The 17,685-nt window shown below is 41.0% G+C and overlaps 2 protein-coding genes across 2 annotated transcripts in view; one reads left to right on the top strand and one right to left on the bottom strand.

Annotated features, from left to right (window-relative positions):
* mest overlaps nucleotides 1-3,643 on the top strand; it is a 9,634-nt gene extending 5,991 nt beyond the window's left edge. Inside the window, exons 7-12 of the mRNA XM_047803934.1 lie at nucleotides 131-171; nucleotides 261-331; nucleotides 605-706; nucleotides 1,182-1,258; nucleotides 2,089-2,152; nucleotides 2,647-3,643. Coding sequence (XP_047659890.1) covers nucleotides 131-171; nucleotides 261-331; nucleotides 605-706; nucleotides 1,182-1,258; nucleotides 2,089-2,152; nucleotides 2,647-2,764 — 473 coding nt within the window. The 3' untranslated portion in view covers nucleotides 2,765-3,643. The remainder of the gene's footprint in view (nucleotides 1-130; nucleotides 172-260; nucleotides 332-604; nucleotides 707-1,181; nucleotides 1,259-2,088; nucleotides 2,153-2,646) is intronic.
* Nucleotides 3,644-3,739: 96 nt separating this feature from the next.
* On the bottom strand, nucleotides 3,740-15,580 carry copg2 (COPI coat complex subunit gamma 2). The gene is made up of 23 exons (XM_027160355.2): nucleotides 15,432-15,580; nucleotides 13,374-13,426; nucleotides 12,187-12,267; nucleotides 11,947-12,018; nucleotides 11,768-11,847; nucleotides 11,556-11,631; nucleotides 10,670-10,762; nucleotides 10,500-10,586; nucleotides 10,035-10,192; nucleotides 9,757-9,890; nucleotides 9,572-9,639; nucleotides 8,304-8,492; nucleotides 8,107-8,202; nucleotides 7,602-7,845; nucleotides 6,795-6,870; nucleotides 6,492-6,595; nucleotides 6,260-6,385; nucleotides 6,092-6,160; nucleotides 4,929-5,240; nucleotides 4,720-4,817; nucleotides 4,496-4,634; nucleotides 4,130-4,228; nucleotides 3,740-4,044 (listed from the first exon to the last, which is right to left on the bottom strand). The coding sequence occupies exons 1-23, from the start codon at nucleotides 15,466-15,468 to the stop codon at nucleotides 3,914-3,916; spliced, it is 2,622 nt and encodes an 873-aa protein (XP_027016156.1). The 5' UTR covers nucleotides 15,469-15,580; the 3' UTR covers nucleotides 3,740-3,913.
* Between the last annotated feature and the right edge of the window lie 2,105 nt (nucleotides 15,581-17,685).

The following is a 17,685-nucleotide window of genomic DNA, read 5'->3' as shown; positions in this document are numbered from 1 at the left end:
GAGGGAGTTTGTGTCGATGGTGTAGAGCTAATGTTAGGGAAAATGAGTCAACACCATCTGACCAATCAGAGTCCAGGATTCTACAGCACTTTGGTGTAATGATGATCTTTATGTCACATGACCGTTCCAGGGATCTTCCCCGAGACGCATTACCCCAGGTTCCTACAGAAGGTGAGTCTCGGCCCACGGCACCGTTTACCGAGATTTATCTTTATGTATTTAACGAAGCGATCGTTATTTGTCCGCGTTAATGTCTGCAGGTCCTGAAGGATTATGGTTTCATCTCCCCTCTGCTTACCAGGCTCATGAACTTCTACATCTTCTCTAAAGGGCGAGTAGAACGCAAGACTTATCTGATTACACACCAGCTTCTGAGATGCTCCGAGCGTTCGTTCGTCTAAAAAGCAGCTCAGATTTATGAAAGAACAACAGAGTCCTGAGTCGGTTTAGATCAGACTCGCAGACGCAACATCAGACGTTTGTTTATACCGATAGAAAACGTCCCATAAGTCGGTGTGTGTTCGTCTGATGGAGCAGAACATCAGTGTTACTGTCGATGTCATTTGACTGAGATCGTTAATAAGTGTTTGTCTGCGCCTGACAGGATCGGAGAAGTCTTCGGTCCGTACACTCAGCCGGCTGAAGCCGAGCTCTGGGACATGTGGACGGGAATCCGCTTTAACGACGGAAACCTGGTGATGGACAGGTACTTAAATTTCTCTTAGAAGACAAACACAAACAAATCATTTTATTGAGAAACTCGTATGGAAGCCGTATCTCAGTGGTTAAGGTGTTCGACTGGTCAGAAGGTTGTGTGTTCGAATCCCAAGTCGCAGGACTAAGGCCCTTAACCCTCATATAAATAAATGCCTCCACCTTCAACGCTGACACCGGAGACTCGTTCCATAAATGTCTCAGGATTTTTGGAACATTTCGGCACATCTTTTTTCTGTCTTGTATCATAACGAGACATGTTTATTATACGTCCCTGGTTACGTGGAGTGCCTGAGGTACATGTCCCTGTGTAAGCGGATAAAGATCTCGGTCTCCCAGTCAGTAGGTTAATGATGTCCTGTGGTTTGTGTCACTGATTGTTGTTATTAAGTTAGAGATCTAGGATAAAGTCTTCACTGGAATTTTCCCCTAACAGCATGTTGTGTTTCTCTGTGTGTCTCCTGTAGCATCCTGCAGTATATTAATCAGAGACTGAAGCACAGAGAGCGATGGGTTGGAGCGCTCACGTCTACATTAACACCATGTGAGTGTGTTTAGCGATAAATAAACCTGCACAGTCAGGAAGCAGAAACACACACACACACACACACACACACACCACACACACTGAATGCACACCTTGTGTGTGTTTAGGAATAAATAAACCTGCACAGTCAGGAAGCAGAAACACACACACACACACCACACACACTGAATGCAAACCTTGTGTGTGTTTAGGAATAAATAAACCTGCACAGTCAGGAAGCAGAAACACACACACACACCAATCAAAGAGTGATGATAGACTGATGCAAGGAGAGAGAGAGAGACAAAGCCAGAGAGTCAGACAGAGAGAGAGACACAGACAGTCAGGCAGAGAGAGACACAGAGTGAGAGAGAATGAGAGATGGAGAGAAAGAGCGAGAGAGAGTCAGACAGAGAGAGAGACACAGACAGTCAGGCAGAGAGAGAGAGACACAGAGTGAGAGAATGAGAGACAGAGAGAGAGACACAGAGAATGAGAGAGAGAGAGACACACAGAGAGTGAGAGACACAGAGATAGAGATTAGTAGAAAGACCATCATTCCGATCAGTTAAAATGTTTCTAACGTGTAGAAACACAAACAAACGTGCAGTAAAAAGACAAAGTCTCCTCCACTTCTCCTGGAGTTTCTAACACACAGATGTGTCGTAATACAAACCTATTGCATGAAGTCTGTAACGTCACACACAGCGGACAGGAGCGAAGCGATCCTCCTTCCTGATCTCTCTCTCATCTGCACTTCTCGCAGTTCTGGAGGAACTTCATTTTCTTGCAGTGTCAATATTTTTTTGTGTCTTTAGTTGATTTTCTCCTGCTTCGTCCTCTTTCAGTGCACATGATCTACGGACCGCTGGATCCGGTGAATCCGCACCCGCAGTTTATCCAACTTTACCAGTACGTTACAAAACCTCCGCTCTGATTGGTCAGAAAGTGCAGACGCCAATCAGAGGTTCACGTTCATGCACCTTTTCTGTTCTACGGTCATTTCCTGTAAAAAGTATTTTATTAGTAATCCTTTAACCATGTTGTGGTAGCTCAGTGGTGAAGGTGTTGGGCTACTGATCGGAAGGTCGCGGGTTCGAACCCTAGGTTCACCAAGCTGCCACTGCTGGGCCCCTGAGTAAGGCCCTTAACCCTCAGTTGCTCATCAACCTGGATAAGGGTGTCTGCTAAATGCCGTAAATGTAAAATGTTGTGGTGTTCGTTGTAAATTTAAAAAAAAACTATAATCATATTAATATAGAAATATAAACAAAACCCAATCAGAAAGTGTTTCTGACGGCAGTCACCAGCTTCATCACGTCACCCTGTTGTTGTTGTTGATTTTTCTACTATCAGTACAAAACTTTCATTCCTTTTTTTTTCTTCTCTATTTTATCTTCCTGCAGAAAGCTGGTTCCCGAGTCGACCGTCACCGTTCTGGACGAGCACATCAGCCATTACCCACAGCTCGAGGACCCCACAGGCTTCACCAACGCCTACCTCAGCTTCATCAACTCGTTCTGAGCAGCGCAGAAGACGTGAAGATGAACCACGGTGAGAGGAGCGTCAGGAGCGACGCCGTACGCCGTGAAGAACCGGGACGGGTTTCTTTTAGCTGCTGATTTTGATTTAATTAGTTTGGTATTATAATAGTGCGCTGTTCCTCACGTCATAATATAATTTTACACTGATGACGCTGGGCTGGAAAACTCCTCGTTAGTTATGAAAGTTATACCGTCGAGATCTTTACGAATAAACTGATTAACCCTAATTTTGGAAGGAAAAAAATATATAAACGTCATCAGCAAAGTGTAATGGTTCAAGACAGAATTGATCAGATGTGTCTTAGGGCCTTTTTACACCCGGTCACTTCATGTGTTGTCTCTGATCCGATAGCTATCTGATTTGTTAAAACTGTTCCATTTACATTAGACCACATAAACGCGTCTCGGCGAATCGGATATCGATCCGATCTTTCTACTCAGCATAATCTTTATGCTGCCAATGTTTTTAGCACATGGTGAGGAAACCATCTGCTAGAAGGCCAATGAAAGGAATTTATACCATCTGTATTATCTGTAGCCTGCTACATAAGTGTGAACCTAAAGAGGCTAAAATTTAGACCATTACAAAGTGCTCTAAAGGAATCTTTCATTAAATGTTTGTGTAAGATCAGAGGTTCCTGCCTCTTGTCCTGGAGAGCCACAGTGAGTGAGTGAGTCTTAGAGCATTTAAGTGAAATATTCATCATGTTTAATAACAAACAGGAAGGAAAACCTCCTGAATCACCACCAGCTTAAGACGATTAGAATAGTGAAGATTTTGTCACGAATCAATAAAGAAAGCCGTATTTTTATGAGCAGAAGCAATAAACAACAGTGTGTTTGTTTCCTCATTTATTAATCACTGTATAATATTTTGGCTGTAAAGATCGTCGCCTAATAACCTTGTGACCGACAGACTGAAGAACAGACGAATTAAATTAAACACACACTCGGCTAACGCGACGTAACCTCGAGTTTATTTTCTTTACTTAATTACGTTTTGTTTCACTTCGCAATAAACAAGAAAGAGTCAGAGAGAGAGAGAGAGATAAATGTGTCATGTATATAAACTGGTACAGCGTGGAGCGAGTTTGATTGGCGTGTGAGCTCATCATCACCAGGCTCTCTCTCAACCCACCGAGGCGAGGATGACGTCGACGACGTTCTCATCCGAGCTTCGTACCGTCACCTGCATGGTGACTCCGTCGGCGAGAGCGAGACGCGCGCGCACCAGCACGTCGTAACCGCCCCGGAACACACCTGCACAGAGACGCGGATGGTGATTAGCGTTTAGCGTTAGATTAGGATGCTCGGGATTAAAGCGGAGACGTGATTTAAATCGTACCGGCGAGGAAGAGCACGTGAGAGTTCTTGTTTTCGGGCACTTTGTCTGAACGTTCGCATGGCTGCATGCCCAGGAAGCTGATGATGTTGTTGACGGCTTCTGTGGAATCACGTACCATAAAGAGTCTCAGTGCTGGCTAATCTAGAGAACATGCTAGACCAACACCAGCTATGGTGATGGAGATGGTTGCTATGGTTACAGTGTGGACGCCAAGAGATCGTTAGCGGTCTATGAGCTGATCGGATTATAATAATACATCTAATCTAGAGAGTATTCTACAAGAGTTAACCGTTAATCGTTAGGACAAACGTATTGCTATGGTTACAGTATTCATATAGTATCAGAGGGGGAGAAATGAGGTTTTACCTTCCAGAGTCCTGACTGAAGCCAAAGCAAACGTCTCCTCCTTCTCAAAGTCAGCTCCGACTTCCTCCCACGCGGCACCGAAATTGGGCTTCAGGACTTTCTGGATGTGGTCGGCTACGGTCACCTCGAGATCCTCTAACTAACAGGACGAGACGGAGAGAGTCGGGAATCTCAACGGATCACGGATATTTAAATATAGCTTTTCGCACAATTGTGGAACTTACCACATATTCGTCATCGTAACCGTCATCGTCAGGCTCGCCGGTGTTTGGGTCGCAGTCACGCACCAGATATTTCAACGTACAGCTGAACGTGCAGGACACTGAGGAACACAACACACTGTATTTCAGGACGGGAACCATGGAAAGCTTGACAGATGTCACTGTCATGAAGTGAACAGCTGTATGGTGACACGGGTGGACTGTAAGGTCACCTGCTGTGGGGTCGTCGTCTGGCAGGCGGACGAGTGTGTAGCAGGAACCAGGCTGGTTGTAATGCAGGCTGGCAGCCGGGATGTGATGCACCACTTCGTAAGCTTCAGATGGCTCCATCTGCACCATGACGCGCTGCAGCAGCTGATCGTTCAGTGTGTTGGTGCAATCAAACTGGAACACCATGTGACCAGAGAACGTGTGCTTGATGCAGCGAACCACGTACTCGGTCTCAGCCTCCGTCAGCTGCACCGGCTCTGATGACTTGAACAGTGGACCAAGGCCCTGGAACTCGGGTATGGAGGAGAGTTGCTCTGTGTGAGAGAGAGAGGGGGGGGGAGACAGAGAGAGAGTGAGAGAAGGAAAGGGGGGGAGACACACACACAGAGAAAGACACAGAGAGAGAGTGAGAGACAGAGAGAGAGTGAGAGAAGGAAAGGGGGGGAGACACACACAGAGAAAGACACAGAGAGAGAGTGAGAGACAGAGAGAGAGTGAGAGAAGGAAGGGGGGGGAGACACACAGAAAGACACAGAGAGAGAGTGAGAGACAGAGAGAGAGTGAGAGAAGGAAAAGGGGGAGACACACAGAGAAAGACACAGAGAGAGAGTGAGACAGAGAGAGAGTGAGAGAAGGAAAGGGGGGGAGACACACAGAGAAAGACACAAAGAGACAGAGAGAGTGAGAGGGAATGAGAGAGTGAGAAAAGGAAAAGGGGGGGAGAGACACACAGAGAAAGACACAGAGAGAGAGACAGAGGTTGATACAAGGGAACAGCAGATTAAACATCCATGTGGTCAGATTTTCATTCAAAAATTAACCCATATTTTCATGCTGAAAGGACCTAAAGGAAAACACCCCCAGCCTTTAACCCTCTCCTGCTCAGAGATAAATAAGATAAATGTGAGTCTCACTGGATAAAGACATCTGTTCAGGGCCACCAAACGTAAACGATTTAAACTACACGTGTCATTTTGTTTTGATTATTTATTTACTTGCTTAACAGCTTCGTTCCCAGACACGAGGCTCGAGCACTCGCTTTTATTTTGTATACATTCTGTATTAACGCACATAACGTCCTTGTGCTTTTCAGCTGTGAATAAGACGTGACTGGGGAATACGTCTGAGGTTACGCTCACGTATTAACGAGCACGTGTCTGATTACCTTGGTAAATGTCTTGACGTGAAGGTGCCAGTTTTTCAGGAGCTTTACTCGTAGCCACTGGTGCGATTTCTGACAAAGGATTAAAAAAAAAAAAGAATCGTAATCGTAAACACACGTAGCAGATACACAGCGTGAGGAGACCGAAGAAACGGAGGAACAGAAGCTCACCTGTCTTCTGCTCTGTGATCGGTGCTGTCGCCAGGGGAACCGTCTTTATGTCGAACGGCTTCTCTGAAGGCTCCAGCGTGTACTGATGGAGCGACTTCTCCAGGCCAGGAACGGACACAGACAAACCTGAGCGCAAACACCAATTATAACGTTATAAATAAAAACCTGTCATTTACATTCATGGCTTTATGTAGAGAAGCGTGTGGTTCGGATGAAACGTCTCGAGTCGTACCGTTAAAGATGTAAGCGGCGTTTAGAGCCTTCTGTTTCTGCTGCAGGACATTCATGTAGAATGTGGCTCTGTCCCTCACTTCATCATCACTGTCCATCATGCACCTACACACACACATACACGTAACACAAACTCGGTTACTAGACACACACAGCCGCTATAAGTACCGTTAATTATAAACATTATATATGCATTTAAAAAGTAACTTGGTAAACGTTGATGGTGATGGCTAATTTCACGGTACTTGTGACCAGTGACAATAAAGGCTACTACTATTGTGTATATTATCCTTATGCACCGTACCTCTGCATCAGGACCAGCACGCTGGGCAGCAGGTCATCATTCTGTGCTCCAAACTTAGCCAGAGCGCTCACAGCAGCTGTACAGCAGAAAAAATAGAACTTTATTAAGAAGAACTGAATTAAGAAGAAGAAAAAGAGAGCGAGAGAGAGAGAGGGAGAAAAAGAGCAAGAGTGAGAGAGAGAGAGGATGAGAGAGAGCGAGAGAAAGAAAGAGTGAGAGAGAGGAGAAAGAGAGAGAGAAAAAAGACCAAGAGAGAGTGAGAGAGAGAAAGCATTAGAAAGAGAGCGAGAGAAAGAAAGAGCCAGAGAGAGAAAGAGAGAGAAAAAGAGCAAAAGAGAGTGAGAGAGAGAGCACGAGAGAGAGAAAGAAAGAGAGAGAGAGAGAGACTCCAGTGTTAATGCTTTGTAAAAGTCAGAGGTAAAAGCTGGAACTTTCTAGTTTGCATCAGAACAGGAACTAATGTTCTGGACGTTCCCACAATATTAAATATAACTTTGTTGTCATGTTCTGTTACACATCGCAGTATCAGTCACTTCACATAGTGGGTTGATTTATTTCCTATAAAACCACCACCCTGTGTTTTCTCCTACTAAAGTAGTTTACTTTCTTTTTTAACACTTCAGTTTTCTTGAATTTCATCCCAAAGAACAGCTGAAAATCTTAACCCAGAATCTCTCAGCTTTGTGGTCAGCCCAGGAGCTTATATTGTTGTGGGAAACAAGTTATTTACCCCGTCGTACCTTGTTTACTCTGTTAAAGTTGCCGTGACGCTATTTTAAACGACACCCATATTAGTTTAAGCCTCACCTGCACGGACCGCCTCGCTCTCCAACACCACGCGGTTAAATATGAAGCGGATGTATTTGGAAGGCGAAGGGGTGCGAGGGCCTTCTTTCCCCAGCAGGTGCAGGATCTTAGTAGCCAGAACCGTGTGCTCGCAGTCCTCGATAAACTCGCACAGGTGAGCCAGTCCCGTCTCCTTGCTCTCGGGATTCTCCTCGATGATGCTGATGATGCAGTCCACGATAGCGCGTTTGTACTCGAAGCCGCCCTGCAAGAAACAGACGTGTGAACCGGCCGCGTGAGCGAGACGAGCCGTCTGAAACGTCATAGAGAGCTCAGTACAGAACAAACACCTCCTTCGGCAGATTGGAAAAGGAAAAAAAAAAAAAGAATTCAAAATAAAGTATAAGTAATAAAGTAAAGCTAGATTTATCGTCTTCTCAAAGATACACCGATAAATACAGATAACTCAACTGCTTTGAGGGCAATAAGATTACCATAATGGTCAAAATCCCATAATGTAGCTTACATCATCTCTGAGCATGTTAGACAGGAAGTTCATCATCACACTGTGTTTTCTAGGGTACTTCTGGCACAGGGCACTGATAGCTTGAACCACCACCACCTGTAAAACCGACCAAACACACACACACACACATATATTTTAAACACCGCATTGAGACAACACACACTGATGTATGTTGTACGATTCTCCAAGTTCTGGACCTTGAACTCGTCAGAGATCTCTGAGACAAAGGAGGAGATCTGTTTCATGAGCCGGTCCACGCTGCTCTCGCTGCCCGTCTTCAGCAGCGTGGTGATGGCCAGAGTAGCGATGCTGCGGTTCGAGTCAGTGATCAGGTTCTCCAGGTCCAGGTTACAAGCGGTCACTGCAGACGGGTGTTTCATCGCCACCTGGTGGACATGGAGAGAGTGACAGTGAGCATAAAAACAGGACAGGGTGCTCTCTCTCTCTGTGTGTGTGTGTGTGTGTGTGTGTGTGTGTGTGTGTTAGATGATTTACACACCTTTGCAAGTGTTTCATCGGTTTAACCAAAGTTAGATCTTAGGACTAGATGCTGAGAAGAGTTTAAACCCTAAATGGTGTAGAACTTCAGCTGCACCACAGACACTTTAGTCAACTAGAAATGTGTCGAGTGATGTCAAGCAGGAGGTTCGTGTCACTTACATCCTTTTTTTTGTTTCTTTCTTGCTCATGTTTAATTAATGATATGGCAACGCTGGGTGCAGCCAAAATAAACCAGTAACGTTGAACTCAAATGAATACCTGTTACTCTTTCAGCGTATTTTAGCATGAAATCATGCAGGAATATAAAGCTCTTGTATCTTGTTTATAAAATCAGATTTGGACCAATCAGATAATCTGTCTCAGGTGATACATTAACTAAAGCTCACTAAGGAGTGAAGCTTCTCAGACAGAGTTTATAAGAAGCGAACATGAGCTCTGATACTGACACGTACCGGGCGATAAAAAAAGTCTTACATGCTGAGTGTGAAGGCATTACAGTCTATTAGCTTTATAACGTAAGAGAATCTGAAGGCATGTAGACAAACTGATGATGATTATATTGATAATAATAATAATAATAATATTTAAACCAAGTGCTAATCAATGTTATACTTATGTTGTCCACTAGAGGGCATTAAAACAGTGAACTAAAATTCCCATCAAAAAAAGGAAAAATCCAAATAAATAAGGAGTTTGTGCAAATAGGTCAGTTGTCTCACCTTCACTCATCTTTTTATACTAAATATTATTTCAGCTGTTTAATCTCATAAATAATTTGTATAGCAGGAAAAGTTCTGGGTGTTTTTGGGTTTAATACTATTAAAAATAAATAAATAAAAAAAGTACATGCCGTGAAAGAAGGTTGTACTATATTAATTACGGAAATAATATGAGCTGAAATCATGACGTCATGAGAACTGACCATCATCATCATCATCATCACACAAAGGTCAGTAACACTCACTTTATTGAGGGTCCTCACTGCTGCGTAACGTAGTGCTGCTTTTGGTGAACTGCAGAAGAGCTGGAGCACTGAGAAGGAAAAGTCCCACACATCAATCAGTAAATCTCTCACATGCACTCACACTCATGCACACACGCACACTCACGCACAAAAAGATACAGAAGACAATAAATTCAGACACTGACCAGACACAGCAGGGGCGAGCTCCCTGGCGGTGCAGTTGGGCATGTGGACGATGGCCGAAGCCGCTTCATACACCACCATCTCGTGCTTATTCCTCAAACAGCTCTCGATGAAGTCAAACAGCGGGCTGTCGTGTCTGGGAGAGAACACAGGGGCGTGAAGAAGCTCAAATAGGAACAGGAATACGTCCTCTGACCCAGGGTGCACAAACTTCTGCACTGAACCGTATGCAATCTTGACCACGGCCAACCTTAACATTCAGAGTGAAAACAGCACCTACCCTCCGTCAGTCTCCTCCAGCAGCTTGCTGGCGATGCGGATCAGCATGCAGTAGGCAAATGGAGACTTCAGGCCCGACTTGGTGAACTTATTGAGCATCTTGGTGACAGCGAGACGGTCGTTCTTCCTCAGGTGATAAAGCAAACCCAGGGCGTGGTACTGAAGTAAAAGAGGAACATCATGATACACACACACACACACACACACCCTGACACACACTCACGCACTCGCTCACTCAAACACACACACACACACACAAACTCAAACACACACACACACAAACTCAAACACACACACACACACAAACTCAAACACACACACACACACAAACTCAAACACACACACACACACAAACTCAAACACACACACACACACAAACTCAAACACACACACACACAAACTCAAACACACACACACACAAACTCACATCAAAGGTAAAAGAAGTATTAGATAGTGTTACACAAACCTGCACCATGATGTTATCACTGGACGCTGCTTCCTGAGCCTCATTAACCCAACGCTTTACTACATCATAGCTCATCTTCACCATGTGCTGAAAGTAAACACACGGCCGCAGTGAGCACAGAGTAACTCACAGGAAAGCTACTAGAGTCCACCATAATCAGGAGCTCTTACCAGAGAGGAGACGAGAGCGGAGCTGGACACACTGGGCACTTTGTCCACGATGGCCTGCTTCATGTATCGCTCGATGGCCTGCAGCATGGTGGTCTACAGGACAGAGGAAGTACAGAGAGTCAGGATGACAGCAGCGAACCATCAAAACCTGCTTTATTCCTCATGTAGAAAAAACTCGCTTTGGTTTGTTTCAGCATCAGGACCCAAGAGGCATTGATGTGAGAGGCACAGGAGACTTCACACAATTCACCTCATTAAAAGATTCTAAAATATTATATATATATACGTATATATATATACGTATATATATATACGTATATATATATATATATATATATATATATATATATATATATATATATATATATATATATATAAATAAATAGAGTCATTTTAAATTTAGATATTTTCATAGTAAACAAATAAATAATAGAAAACACTTAAGATCAATAAACCTGTAAACAAATATAATATATAATTAAAATAAATTAGTTTAAGAGGAAGGATAACGGAGATTAAATTATATTTTCAGTGCTACTGTGTTGTTTGGTATATTCTATAGAGTAGAAACACTATAAACAAACCTAATACATAATAATAATCATTAAATAGGATTTTTAAGGCATGATAATAAAAGGATATTATTACTGGATAAATGTCTATTAAGGATTATGTCTATATAAGTGCCATCATGTCTCAGAGGTGTGTGTTTGTGTGTGTAGACATTATTATTTATTAAACTCCTGCATTACGTAAAGCTTTTTTTTTTCCAGTAGTTTAATAAATGGGCACAGACTCATGAAGCACATTAAATAAATAAACAAACAAACAAACAAACAAACACTATAGTGAATGGTGTGAGAGAAGTTAAGGTCATTGCACTCACGTCAGTGATCCTGCAGAGCGCTCTAATGGCAGGACCCCGGTACACGTCCTCTTTACCAGTCATGTCTTTGGTCAGACTGAAACACACACACACACACACACACACACACACACAGACAGACACACAGACAGACACACACAGACTCACATAAGCGTAAAGCTCTCGGTATTGAATACACATCGTGTGAGCGAGCGACTGATGAACCATCTCACCTGCTGGTAACAATGATGACGTCTTCCGAGATGTTCGCCATCTCCTTGATGGTTAAGTAGCACATCCTTCGCAGTGTTTGCTACAATGACAAAAGAAAAAAACGTATTGATTATTATAATAAATTATTATAAAGCATGAGTGAAAATTAATGGCTTGTTTAAAATGCGGAGATGTTTACATCATTCGACTGGAAGAGCCTGGTCATGGCAAAGAAGGCCTCGGTAGCCTCTGTGGTTCCAAAGTGTTCACCCTAGGGAGAGAGAGAGAGAGGGGGAGAGAGCGAGATGTAGGGAGGGAGAGGGAGGGGGAGGGGGGAGAGGGAGGGAGGGAGAGAGTATCATGGAACATTAATCTCGAGGTAACGAGAACAGAAGTGGATTAATAACACAGCTGCCTCTGTGAGGAGTAAAGTAGTGACCTGGTTGAGCAGGTAGATGATTTTTGTCAGGATGTGGAGACATCTCCTTGGGTTGATGGGCGTCTCGTTAAAGATGCGAGCCTTCAAAGAAAAAACTGATCAGTCACCAATATCAGAGCCTTGAGTGACTCCATGCAGGTTTGTGTTGCTCAGTTTGATGGCTGTTAGGATGTGACTAGGATGTGTGTTAGGAAGTGTCAGTCAGAAGAACACTAACATTTACATCAACAAACCTATTATATCATTATATAATCAACGTGGACGTACAGTATGTCCGGTCCAACCTGGTACCGATTAAGGCAGTATGAGAAGTCTGAGATCCACAACACCTCAAACATCTAGACAGTAACTCACAAACCTGGAGTCAACTCGCTGAAGTCAAACAGTTGAACAATACAACTTAAAGATCTGATCAAATAGATCAAAATCCCAAATGGAACAACTCACAAACATTAAACTAACACAAAACAACTAATCCAACAAAGACAAACGATCCAAACACTGAACACCAAACTCAACAAGTCAAAAACTCAAACATAAAAAAAAAACAGGTTCAACAAACTAAACTACAAATACTAAGTCAGACAACAACTAAATCCAACAAGTTAAACAAACACTAAAGGCAATAAAACTAAAATCTCTAAAGACTGACAGACACCAAACTAATCCAATGACTTAAAAACCTCAACAACTCACATTGACAAGTCAACAAGTCCAAACACTGAAAAACACCAAACACAAACCAGTAGTTTAAAAACAAAAAACCTCATCCTAAAAAAAACAACAACACAAAACAGATTCAACAAAGTAAAAAAACTAAACACAAGAAAAAAATATCCAACAAGACTGGAACTCAAATTCAACACAAAAACCTGATCCAGCAACTCAAACTCAAGTGAGACTTCGAACAACAACCCAAACACCAAATCCAACAGCTTACAAACCCAAACTCAACTATTAAAAAAGCCAATACAACTTAAAGCCCAAATCCAAACACTGAAAAGACACCAAACCGAAACCAACACCTCAAATATCCGCACCTTTGTCATATTAACCACAATAATTAAACCCGTTAAAATGTCCGATCGCTCAATCATACGCCATCGGATCGGATTTCTGTGTTTTATATAAAAGATTAGATCCGATGTGAAAGTGTTGGGTGTGACTTTAGAGATGCGATGGATCACCTCCTGCAGGACGGCGCTCTTCTCCAGATGCTGGAAAGGGTTGGAGCCGCTTCCTGTCAACAGACACGAGAGACAAAAGGAATTTTAGTATTTGAGTTTATTAAGTAGAGATTTTGTAGTGTTGGTTTATTTAAATGCGATGAACATGGAGTCACTGTATACGTTACAGACGTGGCTGGATCATTAAATGTAATTACAAACACCTAAGGAGTCTAAATCAGGAAACACCCAGGATCTTCACTGTTTTAATGCACACCTTTTTTGCACTGTCACTTTAACTCTGGACTTGTACGGCACAGTGCCACTTTATACACTATTTACACACCATATTGCACATGGACACTTTAAGAACAATCTTTAAAATCCATACACATTTATGTATGTATGTATATATGTATGTGTATGTGTGTGTATATATATATATATATATATATATATATATATATATACACACACAAATACACACACACATATACATAGATAAATAAGAAATATGAAAATATAAGTGGAAAAATTATATATGTATGTGTGTGTTTGTGTGTGTATATATATATATATATATATATATACATATATATATATATATATATATATATATATATATATATATATATATATATATATAATTTTTCCACTTATATTTTCATATTTTATTTCTTATTTATCTATCTCCTTTTGGTTTATTTATGTATTTATTTTTATCCTAAATTGCATTCCTTTTTTTATGCTTATATACCGGACAGATGCAAAAAGCATTTCATTGCAAAATTTGATTTGATTTTACACTATTTCCATGATCTGGGTGTAATATATATATATATATATATATATATATATATATATATATATATATATGACTTATTATGAATTTTATATTATATATATAAACAGCAGCTATGTTACTCTGTTACTATGAACAGCAGCTATGTTACTCCCTCTCCACTGCTTCTCGCTTTCTACCCATCACGAGATTGTACCAGTTCCGATAAGATTTTGGACCTCCACTGAGACGAGGGCGACTCTGTGAGGATCCTGAGACATCTACAGATAGATGGGCCTCCAGTTAGACTCCTCTATACTAAAGAGGAGACACCGACTCCATGTGGTCTTTGAGGACAACAATCTCCTCATCAATACAACATTTATCAGACTGTATATTTATGATCACAACCCCCAGTGTCACCCAGATGAGGATGAGGTTCACTTTTGAGTCTGGTTCCTCTCAAGGTTTCTTCCCTTACCATTAAAAGGAGTTTTTCCTCCCTACAGTCACCTGAGTCACCTCAGACTTGCTCATTGGGAATAAATACATACACATTTAAATCTATCTAATATTAATCTTGGATTTTGTACATTATATTAATCTTTATATTATTCTTTCTAATAAAATTTTTTTCTATGTTTATGTTCTGTAAAGCTGCTTTGTGACGATGTTAATTGTTAATAGCTCATAGGGGAATAAATACATACACACTGTAACCTATATACATCTAATAATAATCTAGAATTTTTATTCTGTTAATTCTTAATTCTTTTATTATTCGTTAATTCCTTTATCATTAATTATGTTTACCTTCTGCTCTGTGTTTATGTTCTGTAAAGCTGCTTTGAGACAATGTCTATTGTAAAAAAGCGCTATACAAAAAAACTTGAATTGAATTGAATTGAAGACATAGAAATAAACTTGAAATGAATATATAAATAACTAAATAAATACTCTAAGACAGATTATAGATAATAAATTAATAAAATTAAGCAGTTGTATTCACGCCAGCTACAGAAACACAAGATGAAGACTTACAGATATATAAAAGCAATATAAAAAATAAGGTTTAATAAATTTAATATTAACAGCTTGAAGCAGATGTTTTACAGTTAACAAACTTGTTAGCTAACAGATAACAGCTAACAGCTAAGCTAGCAATGTATTTCCAATAGAGAAGCTAAGCTAAGCTATGCTAAGCTAAGCTAATCTAACGTCTAGCACACAAACAACCGTTTGTTTCGATCCACAGCACGAAATTAAGCGAATAAAACAAACGGAAAACGAATTCTTACCCGCCTCCTCGTCCTTCTTGTCAAATTTCTTTATCATTTTAAGGAATGTTGTGGATTATAACCGTGAGGTCTGAGATACACATCCGAGTCTCAGCTCCACGTCAGCTGCTGATGTGATGGCACTCTGAGGTTCAAAATGGCGCCCTGCAGGATCGACCTTCAAAATAAAAGTCCCGTTAGAGTAAAAGTTTATTTTTCAATAATAATAAAGCAGATAAAAATAAATAAATAAAATACTCACCTAACACTAAACTGGATATTCTTTTGCATTATTGTACAACGTGGATTTCTTAGTTCTGACTGGAAAATTTGTTTTAACGATCACGTGTATATATTAATGCGGGCGTTCTGACCTAATGCTATGGTTTCTATGATAAAAACGTTGACACTTATATGAAGGAAGCTAGGTGTTAATCTAAATCTATAAATTAAAAAAAAAAACACGGTGTGTAATTGTTGATGTTATTTATTTAAACTTTATGGAAGGAGTCTCCAGTGTCAGTGTTGTGTAACAGACAGTAATGTTGTGTTCAAGATAAACTTTTAATCCCTCGTCTTCAAACACAGAATACAAGTCACAGTTTGTCAAATTGACAATAACTATTCTGTTAACGCATTGATGTTAAAGTTCATCTTCTCTACATGAGTTTATAGCAATCTTATAAGCTTTATAAGATTTCAGAATCAGTATCAGGTTTATTGGCCAAGTGTGTTGACACACACAAGGAATTTGGTTCCAGCTGTTTGTGACTCTCAAAAGTACAGACATAAATAACACTATAATATACAAACTATACAAGACGATGCAGACGATGAGATACAACATAGACAGAACGAGTATTAAATATGAATATAGAATATGACTGATCAGTTATGTACATAAAGTTTGGAAGTGTACCGTAAATAACAATATTGTGTAATATTATGCTTTTTGTACAATATACAGCAGCAGTAGTGTGTGTAACGTATACGGATGATGTGATGACTGACAGTCCTGATAATGCAGTACTTATAGATATAAAACAGTGAATATAATTATGGTGAGTTGTTGATCAGGGTGATTGTCTGGGGAAAGAAACTGTTTCTGTGTCTGGCAGTTTTAGTAAACAAAGCTCTGTAGCGCCTGAGAGAAGGGAGGAGCTGATAGAGGTGGTGTCCAGGGTGCGAAGGGTCAGTGGTGCATTTTCCTGCCCGGTTTCTGGTTCTTGTGTCATACAAGTCCTGTGGGGTGGGCAGGTGGGAACCAATTATTATTTCTGCTGTTTTTACTGTGTGTTGCAGTCTGTTTTGTTGCTGCACCAAACCAGATGGTTATGGATGGATGTGCACAGGACAGATTCAAGGTTTATAAGTCTATTTACAGACACAGTAATTACACTAAACTAAACAACCAGCGAAGGGGCGAGGAGGGAGGGGGAGGAGAGGACAAGAAGAGGGGAGAAGAGAGGAGAGAAAGGAGAAGAGAGGAGAGAAAGGAGAGGAAGAGTAGAGAAAGGAGAAGAGAGGAGAGAAAGGAGAGGAAGAGAGAAGAGGAAGAGGAGAGAGAAGAGGAGAGAAAGGAGAAGAGAAAAAGGAGGGAGAGGAGCGAAAGGCCCAGAGGGAGAGGGAGGGATGCGTGAAAAGCAGAAAAGAGGAGAGGGAGGGGAGGAGTGAGCGTTAGGATATCCGTCCGAGAAAAGTAGCTCTCTCCTCTTTTCTTCTCTCCTCTCCTCTCCTCTCCTCTTTTCTCTCTTCTCTCCTCTTTTCTTCTCTTTTCTCCCCTCCTCTTCTATTGTCTTCTCTCCTCTTTTCTTCTCTCCTCTCCTCTCCTCTTCTCTCTCTCAATGAATGATTTGAGCGCTTTTATGTTGAAATGGTGTTATGCAAATATCTGTTTTATTGATGATGATGATGATGATGAGCTAATTTTTAACACCCTTTTACACTAAAAAACATCTTTTAAGAAAAAGTGCTGCTAGTTTTTAACATTGTATTGTAATTTATTGCTTATTTAATAAAGCTGAGTTAAAAATAAAAAAAATCTAATCTCTCTCTCTCCCTCTCTCTCTCATCTTATCTCATCTTCTCACCCCATCTTATGAAAAAAAAAACCCCTAATAAACAGTAATAATAAACATTCAGTGTTCTGCTAATCAAAGAGCTCATATACACCAGTGAGAACATGTCGTAGTTGTGGATGTTGTCCTTTGCTGTAGTATCTTACATTACATTCCTACATCCTACACTGCAGCTTTAAATAAAGAAATAAATATTT

This window comes from Tachysurus fulvidraco, chromosome 19, assembly GCF_022655615.1.
Source record: "Tachysurus fulvidraco isolate hzauxx_2018 chromosome 19, HZAU_PFXX_2.0, whole genome shotgun sequence".
NCBI classification, from domain to species: Eukaryota; Metazoa; Chordata; class Actinopteri; order Siluriformes; family Bagridae; genus Tachysurus; species Tachysurus fulvidraco.
Note: the sequence above shows the minus strand (reverse complement) of the source record. Positions and strands in the feature narration are given on the sequence as shown.

Bases quoted from the DNA above. Each gene is read 5' to 3' on its own strand.
- copg2 (XM_027160355.2), bottom strand. From the start codon at position 15,468: ATGATAAAGAAATTTGACAAGAAGGACGAGGAGGCGG. The intron at 10,587-10,669 runs GTAAGAGCTCCT...GTTTACTTTCAG, and splicing joins CCGCTCTCGTCTCCTCTCTG to CACATGGTGAAGATGAGCTA. The intron at 8,203-8,303 runs GTCCAGAACTTG...TCGGTTTTACAG, and splicing joins AGATCTCTGACGAGTTCAAG to GTGGTGGTGGTTCAAGCTAT.